The 11,787-nt window shown below is 31.0% G+C and overlaps 1 protein-coding gene across 2 annotated transcripts; it reads right to left on the bottom strand.

Annotated features, from left to right (window-relative positions):
- Positions 1 to 1,804: 1,804 nt before the first annotated feature.
- On the bottom strand, positions 1,805 to 5,052 carry LOC116004523 (ADP,ATP carrier protein, mitochondrial). Of its 2 annotated transcripts, none has more exons than XM_031244609.1 (4): positions 4,957 to 5,052; positions 3,190 to 3,717; positions 2,736 to 3,107; positions 1,805 to 2,354 (listed from the first exon to the last, which is right to left on the bottom strand). In XM_031244609.1, the coding sequence occupies exons 2-4, from the start codon at positions 3,697 to 3,699 to the stop codon at positions 2,058 to 2,060; spliced, it is 1,179 nt and encodes a 392-aa protein (XP_031100469.1). In that variant the 5' UTR covers positions 3,700 to 3,717; positions 4,957 to 5,052; the 3' UTR covers positions 1,805 to 2,057. The 2 variants fall into 2 exon arrangements, with proteins under 2 accessions (XP_031100469.1, XP_031100470.1); XM_031244610.1 differs by having other exon boundaries at positions 4,961 to 5,037.
- Between the last annotated feature and the right edge of the window lie 6,735 nt (positions 5,053 to 11,787).

The raw sequence follows: 11,787 nt of genomic DNA, 5'->3' as shown, positions 1-11,787 counted from the left end.
TTCACCGAAGATCCTAAATAATAATCATCATAACAACAATAATCTCATGAATCCTTAGCTTAAAATTGAGTTCTAGGAAGGATTCTAGTCATTTTTTACCGAATAAAAACCAAAGTTTTATCTATTATGAAAGCACTTGTGTTGAAAAATGGCTATGGAGTTCTTGGATCTCAAGAGGAAGATGATGTTTTCCTTCTCTCCTTTTCCTTCTATTAATTTCGAAAATGGGGGGTGTGTGAGATGATAACTTGGAGCTTAAGCCAACTAGTATGGTTCATCCCATACTCTCTCATGACAAAATAATATTTAATTACCATGTGGTGAAATAATGTGACACTTGTCACAATTCCATGGTAAATCTTGAAGAGTAGGATTTCCTTGCCAGTTTGGGATTAAATCAGATAAAAGTTCGGAGGAATATAACTTAATTCGGGATAATTTTAATACCAAAATTATTCTAAAAATAATCCCGTCATTAACCACTAAAATCGGAAAATTTTCCGGTATCTCGCGAAATACAGTGGTACGAAGGTCCGTAACAAATTCACTCTTACAGTCCGTTTAATTCTCACTTGAACTAAAAAGGAAATTCACGCTTAATCGTATCATGCTTAATAATCCGTTTCCTAGGGAAATTCGAACAGTATATACATCCTTAAAATTTTTACGGTTCGTGACCGGTACGTAGATCGCAGCTTATTAATACTAGTCTTACTAAAAAAAAATCCTTTTGAAGTACCGAGAGATCTTCTCATAAATGTCATAGCCTAAAAAAATTATTTTTCGAACCCTAAACTTTATCGAAATAGCTGAGGGGTTACACTCCCATTTTTATCGTATGGGAAAGATCTTCTAACATCATTTGGCGTAGTATTCATCAATTTTGACTTTCGCCTTCAATGATCTAAATGTTCGATAGGCCGGAGCTAAGCTATATATTCTTTTGAAATCAAACAATCGAAAGACTATTATTAAAGAAAACTAGTAATAAAGATTGGGAAAAAACCCTCTCAGTACATTGACTTTTGCCTCCAATGATCTAAATGTTTGATAGGCAGGAGCTGAGCTATATATTTTTTTGAAATCAAACAATCGAAAGACTAAAAAAAACTAGTAATAAAGATTGGGGAAGACCCCTTTCAATACATAGGATTAGACTGAGAGCCAACTACCTTAACAAGTGCATGGACAAACTCGTTCATTAACGACTAATATGGCAAAAGAACACAAGAAGAAATGTGTTAACAAATGAACTAATGAAGCAAGTGCAAAAATCACCGAGCCCACATACGATCTATCCAGCCGGAGGAGCTGCCACCACAAGTGAACTAGTAAAACAAATGCAAAAATCACCGAGAACCACCTTAGCCAAGGATACTCTCCCTTCCCATACCGCCGTATTCCTGTTATCCCATAGCGCATGAAGGATGAAAACCACCGCCACCCACTTTTCCTTAAACAAGTTCTCCAATTTCAATTCTTTTTTTTTTTTTCTAATTTTCTAATTTAAAAAAATACTCATTTCCCCGGTTACTAACATACATTTATTCGTTTTTTCCCTGCTAATTTTCAGACACTGAAATATTGTTTCAAGCAGGGCGTACTGTTAGCATACCCATAAAAAGGGACAACATTTTCTCCACTGTATTAGAATAAGTCGACCAGTGTAATCTACCATACAAACAAAAAAAACAAAAACCAAAACCAGCTCATACCAAATGAGTACAAAAACAAAGCAGCATCAAAAGATATTGAAATATATTGGTTGCAGATATATTTTCTGATATGATAATGAAAATCACCATGAGCTAAAATCAACCATCATAAAATAGAAATCAAATTCGAAAATTATGTGAACTCTCTCTTTCTCAAGTCTGCAAAAACAAAGCACCCTTGAAAGGAGGGGTGCGGTCATGTTTGGGTACAAGCCCCAATAAATAATCAAATTATTCCAAAGCCAAAAACATTAGCCTGAGTGAATTCTTAAATTGAAACTCGGTTTTTCATCACCATCTAAGACTGCTAAAAAGCAATATGTGAGGGGGTCTCTGCGCACCTTAAGCCCCACCAGAACCATACTTCTTTCCAAAAACAATCACCTGAAGCTTGTCGTACCCAGCCAACACACCAGCACCAGCAACGGCACGCAAGATGTTGGCGCCAGCACCCTTAAACAGAGATTTAGCACCTTCATTCTTGAGGATCTGAGAGAATGCATCAAGAGAGCTCTTATACTTGACAGCTTCACCAGATGTCATCATCATTCTTCTACGGACTGTGTCAATTGGGTAAGAGGCAAGACCAGCACCATTTGTAATGAGCCAACCAAGGGCAAAGCTAGCAAAGAAACTATCCTGAAAATGAGCAGTTGGGATGAGACAAGTGTGTGAGAATAAGTACATAAACTTCAATATTTAATAATAATTGAACTAATAAAAGAAAATAGGTCCACAAAAAGCACCGACCAATAACAAAACATAACACTTCAATTAAAAATCAAACAGTATATGACAAACAAAACTTTAGTATTACTAGCACATGCTAAACCACTAAAGCATGAAGTATATTAAGACAAAGAAAAACATCTAATCTCCTAGACAAAATAAAACAGGCATACTAAGAAGAACAAAGTACAGAAATGAATTGTAACTAATGATTTCAAATATCATTTTCCATTACCTCTTATGTAAGAAAAATTGAAAAACTAAATAGAATAAAAACAGAAAAGCACAAACCTGTAAGTTTCCAGTCAAGACAACTGGCTTAATAGAGTCATACAATCCAAAGTACAGCCCACGATAGACAATAATTCCAACACAGGAGATGTTGAATCCACGGTAAAGTCCTGCAATACCATCAGAGGCAAGAGTCTTCCTGTAGACATCAACCAAACCATTGAACTGCCTTTCACCTCCCTTCTTTGCAGCCTTGGCATCATTAGCCAAACGTGTTCGAGCATAGTCCAATGAGTAGACAAAAAGTAATGATGAAGCACCAGCAGCACCACCTGAAGCAAGGTTGCCAGCAAACCATTTCCAGTAGCCATCACGGTCCTTCTTGAAGTTGAAGAGCCTCTTAAAGTAATCCTTGAATGCAAAGTTCAAGGCCTACAGAACACATAGTATCCATTAGTAAAACATTATCAAGTAACAAAAATGTATATTGGATACCAGAGAAGGAATAGAGGACCTGAGTGGGGAAGTAACGAATAACATTGGCAGTATTTCCTCTCCACAGTGAACCAACTCCTTCTTCCTTGATGGTTCGACTGAAACAGTCACCAATACCCTTGTAAGGTTCAGAGAGCCTACCAGCCTTAATCATCTCATCTTGGTTTTGAATCAAGAGTTTAACACGCTCAATAGGGGCAGCTGCAGTCTTTGAGACAGCTGCTGAAACACCACCCATGAGAAAGTCAATTGCAAAACTTGTAAATCCTTTCTCTGCCGGAGCTTGCACAAAGACTGGTGAAGCATTTGCAGTAATTGATGACAGATCCATGGTGGCTTGACATTGTTGTGTGACAGGATATTTCAGACCAGCATTGCTGTAGTTTCCACAAGCAAAATGCCTAGAGTACTGAGTAGGCCTTGGTAAACCCCCATAGCGAGCTTGGGTATCTTGGTAAAGACTTGAGCTCAGATGAAGCTGGTTAGCTACCTTCTGGAAAACAGTGGGGTGCTGTGGCATATCTGCCATTGTTGCTATAACAATCTCCTGCAAAGTAAAACCAACAATGGCACTTGGTTACTTTTTATTTAGAAAACCTAATCATTGACACAAAAATCGTATGGAAAAAGGATACTAACCCAAATACAGAATTCAGATAGCTCCTGAAAGAGCATAACCACAACACAATATTCTCTAACACATAAGATGGTTCAGTTGAAACTTTTGTTACCATCAAATCCATTCAAAATTATGGATAAACAGAATATTTCAAATATATTCTGCATCAATTTCCATCTCAAGCTGTAAGTTAATTTAAATTTCTATAATACTTTTTTCATGCATAGATCATTTAGTAAGCAACTACTTCTCTTTCCAGTGTAATCTAATAATAATCAGTGGATGCAAAACATGAAAGGTGGACAAATAAAGAAAAAAAGGTTTGATCTTTATGAAGGACATGAAGGCACAAATATATTGCCCCACCTTATGTATTAGTTCAAGCTCAAAAAAGGATATTGCTACAAGTAGAATACTCCTCTGTATATCTAAATATCTAAGCAGACAGTAAAAGTAAAGGCTAGACTTTTGTCACTTATATGACACTTATTTTAGAGTTGCAACCACTGAACATTCATTCAACATAAAGTTAGTACTTTATGGTGCCAAATATCACCAGGGAGCAACTCTCCAATAAAAAAAATGCCATGTTGTCTACACAGAAGGTAAAAACAAAGTTGCAATTGAAGAGCATAGCCAACCAGAAGATAGCTTCATGTCCCAACTTAATGGGAAACTAATCAAGTCAATAATAATAAGAATATATACAAGTATAAAGAGGTCGGCAGAATTTGTATGTATATATGGCTGAGATCGCTCCTACAAAAAGAGATCTTCCAGATCAACATTCATTAGCACATACAAACAACAAATCCACTGAGCCAAAGTTCAAAAACTCATTCGCAGATCTACACGAACCAAGTCCGATTCAAACTCAGATCTATGTACTTGAGCATAGGAACACGATCTAAACCGTTACAGGTAAAACCAAAAGCCATAATTAAGTGAAAACTCGTAAATCAAATCCGTAAACTCATGGATCTAGAACGTGGAATCCAAAAATCACATAAAAAAGCAGAGGAAAATCAAACGAACAGAGAGATATGAGAACAAGAGACAGAAACATCAAACGAATCAGCGATCAAATCTCACTACGAACCACACAAATCAAACTCAAGACAGATAAATGAGCGAGTAGTATAGAGAGAGAGAGAAAGAGAGAGTTACCTACGCTCAACTCGCCTCAGACGGCGCCTTAGGAAGAGAGTAATGGAGGAGAGAAGAACGAGGAGGACTGTTCGGTAGAGAGAAAATTGGAGGGTTTTGTGCGGCCGCTGTGAGACACTATATATAGTGGAGCACTGATGCGACCTACTTTTCATTCAGTGTCTCGCGGCGTACGCTTTGAATCTACACCGCCGTTGCTGCTGTCACGCTAGAGACCGTTGATTAATGAACATAATTAAAAGGGGAGGATCGGAATAATGGAATAATGAATTTGAGTCAACCGGGGAGAACAATTGGCATTCAACTACTCGAAAAGTCACAATATATTACGATAATACTAAACAGTTCATGAACATAATTTAAATATGATTAATACTTAAATAGTATGACATAAAATATCTAAAAACATAATAAGTGTGAATGAAGATTATAGCCTTCATTTATGCCCATTTTTTCTGTTAAGTTTTTTTGTACATTATGCTATAAAAGTTGTACTACATAATATTTTGGACAAATATACCCTATTATTATAACTTCCGTTATCTTTTCCACTATTGTTACTATGCACATGCATCCACCATATATTTTCTTATATTCTTCAATAATAATAATAATACATACACATTAAATATTAGAGTTATATATTAATTATTTTTTAAAATATAAATATTCAATTTATAAAAATATTTTACTTTATTATTATTATTATTATTTACTATATTAAAATTTAAATAAATTTAAAATTTTAATATAAAATACTAATATTGAGCACCTATTTTTTGCGCATCGCGCATAAGAAAAATTAGTCTAAAAAGATAATAAGTGTGAATGAAGGTTATACCCTTCATTTATGTCAGTTTTTTCCGTTAAGTTTTTTTGTACATTATACTATAAAAGTTGTACTTTACAATATATTAGACAAACATACCCATGCCGTTATAATTTCCGTTATCTTTTCCACTATTGTTATCATGCACATGCATCCACTATATATTTTCTTATTTTCTTCAATAATAATAATATATACACATTATATATTAGAGTTATATACTTATATGTTAGTTATTTTCTAAAATATAAATATAAAATTAATAAAAATATTTTATACTATTATTATTTACAATAATTTAAATATCTAAAATCTAAATAAATTAAAAATTTTAATATAAAATATTAATATTGGGCACATTTTTTTGCGCATCGCGTATAAGAAAAACTAGTTATTTTAAATAAATATGAACCATTCATTTAAAAGGCGAATCACTCTGGTTTCTCTTGTTACCAAAATTAAAAAATAAAATGAATGTTCATTTAGTTTTTTATGATAAGTTTTCTGAGTCTTTTTTCTACAAACAGAGCTCACTTGTCACTTGAGCTACCACATTACGTTATAAATGTTTATTTAATAAATACTAACGAAATCATGTAAATAATGAAGAATAAGGCAAAGATTGTTCTTAGATTTCTTGTAGAATTGTTTGTGTATTACAATAAATGTAGTAATTGGACAAAAGATATCCCTACTAAGATAAGGATCACATTATTTAAACTAGTCTAGAAATGACATTTTGAGGTTTGCCTCTTTTTTTTTTTTTTTTTCTTTGTATTGCAAGATGATGGTTAGAAAATCAAGTAAAAAAAATATGCCAATAATATATTATTGGAATATCAACTAAAGAGATATTGTGCACTTTTCTAAATATATTTACTATGGAATATGTTAAGGTAATTTAACATAACCAAGAATAATATGAAATTTCTTGAACCAAATACCTCTAAAAGTATTATTGAAAAAGTGAGGAATTATGAAGCATATTCTTAGAGAAAACACACACACACACACACATATATATATATATATAAATAATTCATTAGTAAAAAAAAAAAAAAAGGGTAAATAATACTTTATTACATTATTATCTTAGAATTATAATATTTTATCATTGGCAGGCTAACAAAATAAACAATAAATATTAATGGTGTTAGCATTAATTTGTATGTAACCATACCATGGGATTAAATTATAACATGAAATAAATTGAATAAAATAATATACTACATGTGATTCAAGAAGGGGCACTGTTTTAAAAATATATATTAAATTTAGTGGTAGATCTATAATTGTATAAATTTGACAACTCATCGTCATCGACTAATTATGGTCAATTCAAATAAACAAATTGACTTTTCAAGGTTTGATTTGGGACATAGGAAACATTATGTGCACACCATGCAATCAGAGGAAACTTCTAATTTATATACAAACGGTTTTGAATCAGTTCATTGATATATATATTTTTTTTAACTAGTATTTTCACCGGTGCTGGATTTTTTAATATTTTAAGAATATTTAGATCGATATACAATTATATAAATTATAACATCGAATATTATATAGCGAAATTGATAAAATTGGCTAGATCGATTATGTTTTCTGATGTTATCCTTACTTGAATTCGAGTAAATAATTCTCAACTACCCGTGCGATGTATGGATAATTTTTTTATTATATATTTAGATAATAAAATTAAAGAAAATTATTAAAAATTCTAATATTAAACATGTACATTTATTTGATTATAATATTAGTGCAAAAGTATCACTCAATTAATTGAATAATATATGACTCATTTGTCTGAAATCATCTTAATGAGAAATAATTTAATTGTAATTATTATAAAAAATAAATCCAACGACTCATGTTTAGCTTAATTGACATAATAATTATTAAGCAATTATTATTAGTCAATTATAATAATATATGTGCAATTATACTTTTATACCTTAAGTATATTCATTTTCACCATATCACATTTAGTTTTTTTACTCCTCATTCACATCTGAATGAATTAATTGTAATTATTATAAAAAATTCAACAACTCATGTTTAATTGTAATTATACTAATATCTATGTAATTACTAGCTTAATTAACATAATAATTATTAATCAATTATACTAATACTAGTTTTTCAAGCACATTGCGCGAATGAGATAATGCCCAATGTTTATTTTTAAATAAGTATTTCAAAGTATATTAGTGCAAGATTATATAGGAGACGTTCATGCATATGTAATTGAATGATGAATTTGTTTATTTAAATCGGTAATTCAAAGTTTATGAATGCAAGATAATATATGAGAGATTGCTTATAATTGTAACTAAAATAAATGTTTGCAATTTTGTGAAAACACTAATCTAAATACTTAGTCTAAAAATGATAGTATAAATAAATACTACTTTTTCTTTCGGATTTCTCTAAGTCTTTTTAATTCTCTTTCGGGTAGCATTGTCATTGTCTTTATCTTCAGTACTTGTTTTTTTTATTAATTTATTTATTGGTATTTGGTAATGTGTCATGTGCAATTGAGTTATTGTGGTAGTATAGAGTGCAGCGTCATCATGCAATGAGATTATGATTATGAAGTTGTGGATTTGTCTCGTTGTGTTTGTATATATGACTGAGATCTTAGTTATACTATGAACTCTTGATCTTACAAGTGCCTATTAATATTTGGTAGTGGTAGTAAATTTATATGAGTTCTAATATACTTAAAGAATGCACAATAAGTAATTTACATACAATATTAATGAATGTTGCAACAGTATTTATTTTTGAAATTTCTTCATTTTTTGAATTTGAAAGATTGATTCCAGCAATGCTGTAGTCTCAGAATCTTTTCAATGCATCAAGTCTGTCATAATGTTCTATTGCCCTACATTGACATTTTTAATAATGAGTTTTAAATCAATTTATTGAGTTATTTGAATGTCTTCTTTGTCAATAAATCATCCCTAAGGGTGTGTTTGGTTGGCAGATTTTGGTATAAGGTATGTGTATCAAAGTGATTGTTATTGTTTGGTTGATAAGTTTTTAGAATACTATTATGGGTTCGAAATATCCCATTAATTGAAAAACCCATACCTTATTAAATAAGGGTTTCATTTCTTTTCCTCATTTCTTCCCTAACTATTAATAATCATTCTCATTCCACCCTATTACCAAACATGCAAAATACTTTCACCAAAACGCATTACCCTTACCAAGTATTTGTAATTGGATACCCATATCGATTCTGATTCCCATGTGCAAACCAAACACACCCTAAGTAGTTAATATGATTGGCTTCAAACAGTTTAAAAAAATAAAAAATTTCTATGTTATTAACATAATACTTGGTAAATAAATATATAACATTATTTTGTAGTATAACTTTGATATTTAATTACAAGATAGTGTAAAAAGAAAACAATGAATAATGTAATGAATGTAATTAATTAATAAATTTGAAGGTAATTAAGGAATCTTTGCATTGTAGAAAATATAGACAATATAACTAATGAAATTATATCTCTTTTTAAATTTTTTATAATTATAAATTAAAGAAATACATATGTATTTTTTTTGTAACTACTAATTTATTTAATTTAATAAGAGTAATAGAGTGAGGTACTTACTTTTGAATAATATACGCTAACATATTCGTAATATTCAACAATAATGCCAACTTTGATTGGGATGAGATTCGAACCTAAGACCTTTCTTATAGAAATTAATGGGTAAATTAAAAGTTAACGAAATATTAACGGAGAAGATAATATTTAACGGATAATCATATAATTAAGAATAAATTATGAAATCTCAAGGAAAAATATAAATCTAAAGAATCTGAACCATCCATTTGATTTAATAATTTGACCGTCATGTTTTTCTACTCATTATAGGCCTAACTTTTTTGGGGCTCTTATTAGTATAGTAGATATGTGTAATTAATTTCTTAATTACCATAATAATTATTAGGCAATTATACTAAATAATATTGTGCAATTATACTTTTATATCATATTTAATTGTAATTATACTAATATTCATGTAATTATTAGCTTAATTAACATAATAGTTATTAGATTTTATATAGTAATAGTTTGGGTGGAAAATTAAAAAGTAGGATTTTGTTTTTATTAGTAGTATAGATAAATATTGATAGATTTATAATTAAAATAATTATATTTATATATTAAAAATTAGCATTTAAATTTTGTATGATTAATATAGTGCATAAGTGTATGTATGTATTTATAATTTTTTTAGAAAATATTTATGAACACATTTTGTTAATTTTATAATTTTTTTCCTTAATTATATTTCTAATTTTATTAATTATAATTAAGGAAACTGCATGTACAAATGAGGAGAATTTAATTATTAAATTTGTATGAATTAATATTTTTTTTAGTACATTAATATAGTCCGTAACTATATTGAGCATAAATCATTAAAACTATGAATCATTATCATTATTTTGAGTACAATTCATTCTTTAATATAATTTTAGTTATTTTATGATATTTTGAGCATAAATCATTAAATCATTACAACTATAAATCATTACAACTATAAATCATTATCATTATTTTAAGCTTAAATCATTACAAATATTAATCTTTACTGTAATTTAAATATAAGATTGAAAATATATACAATTAAATTCGAATAAAATAAAATTATTTCAATTTTAAAAATTTTGAACTAAAATACAAAACAAATAAATTTAAAAATATCTATGTAACACCCCAATTTTCACATCTTGGATTTATTACAAAATCCTTAAAATATAATACATTGCGGAAGCGTCTAACCAACAGAAAACTGGGTGTTACTGCCACGCTTAGGTATCTCTCCTATACCCAAACGCACAGGCTAAACTTACAACATCAGAATACATCCAAAGTCCAACTTAATACAAGTGGACATAATTATTCCAAGGTGTCTATTCTAGGATCTCAACCTCAACCTCCATCCTATTCAGAGCTCATCGGCTACCTGAGCATACCCACGCTAGACTTCATCTGATAAGGTACACAATGAAGTGTAGTTAGCGCGACGGCTAAGTAAGGATATCCATGGTCACTTGAAAATAAACAAAGGTTTTCAAGAATAATTCTCAATAATAACAAGGCGAGATAACATTACCCATCAATCGCAATCGACCTGCAAACATTCTAACAACAAGCAGTTTCACTTATTCTCAGTAATTCAAACATATAACACNTTTCAAGTACAAATACTCTTCCAAATTAGTAGGATACCAAAATAATAATTTAATTTCCAAAAATATTCACCCGGATGCCCGTAGGCTTTCAAAACGTCACAACACTCAAGGTTAAAAACATCGGGGAAAAACCGGGTCAAGAACAAGTCGAAAACGAGTCCGCGTCGCGCGGACTCGCGACTGGCCGCACCAGCGGACGCACGTCCGGACCCCGTCCGCTGGTTCGGCGGGCTGTGCCGAAGGCTGGGCGCCTACGGACGCGCAGCGGACGCGCGCGTCCGTGCCGCGTCCGGCCCTCTGCTGGGAGATTTCTGCTGGCGACACCCGAAAGATCGGGCCGTTAAAAATAGTTCCCGAACTCTTTTTCACTTGATATTTTTATGGTAGAACCCTAACTCATAGTACTTGATGTCCATAAAAAGTTTTGGTCATATAGGTCCACGAATTAACACAGAAAATTACCTTTTTGCCCTTGGTCCGAAATATTCTTCTCACTGGACCAGTTTTGGAGGAATGAGCAAAAACCATACTTACACTACTCCGATCATTATGAAATTTTATATGTAGGTTCTAAACGTGTTGATCTACATGTCTACAAAATTTGGAGTCAAAATGCCTTACCAATTTTTCCCAATAATTTTCGAAAGTCACTGCTGGAAACTAGTTTGGTTTTTACTCAATAATTTCACAAGTATAAATTTATATGGGCATGAATACAACCTATACATGCATAAAATAGCTGTAACATGTATATTAGAATTTACCAAAAATCAAAGTA

Source organism: Ipomoea triloba, chromosome 14 (genome assembly GCF_003576645.1).
Source record: "Ipomoea triloba cultivar NCNSP0323 chromosome 14, ASM357664v1".
Lineage (NCBI taxonomy): Eukaryota > Viridiplantae > Streptophyta > Magnoliopsida > Solanales > Convolvulaceae > Ipomoea > Ipomoea triloba.
Note: the sequence above shows the minus strand (reverse complement) of the source record. Positions and strands in the feature narration are given on the sequence as shown.

Coding starts and splice junctions, on each gene's coding strand:
- LOC116004523 (XM_031244609.1), bottom strand. CDS start 3,699: ATGGCAGATATGCCACAGCACCCCACTGTTTTCCAGAAGGTAGCTAAC. Junction 3,108..3,189: donor TTCGTTACTTCCCCACTCAG/GTCCTCTATTCC, acceptor TGTGTTCTGTAG/GCCTTGAACTTTGCATTCAA. Junction 2,355..2,735: donor TCTTGACTGGAAACTTACAG/GTTTGTGCTTTT, acceptor GCTCATTTTCAG/GATAGTTTCTTTGCTAGCTT.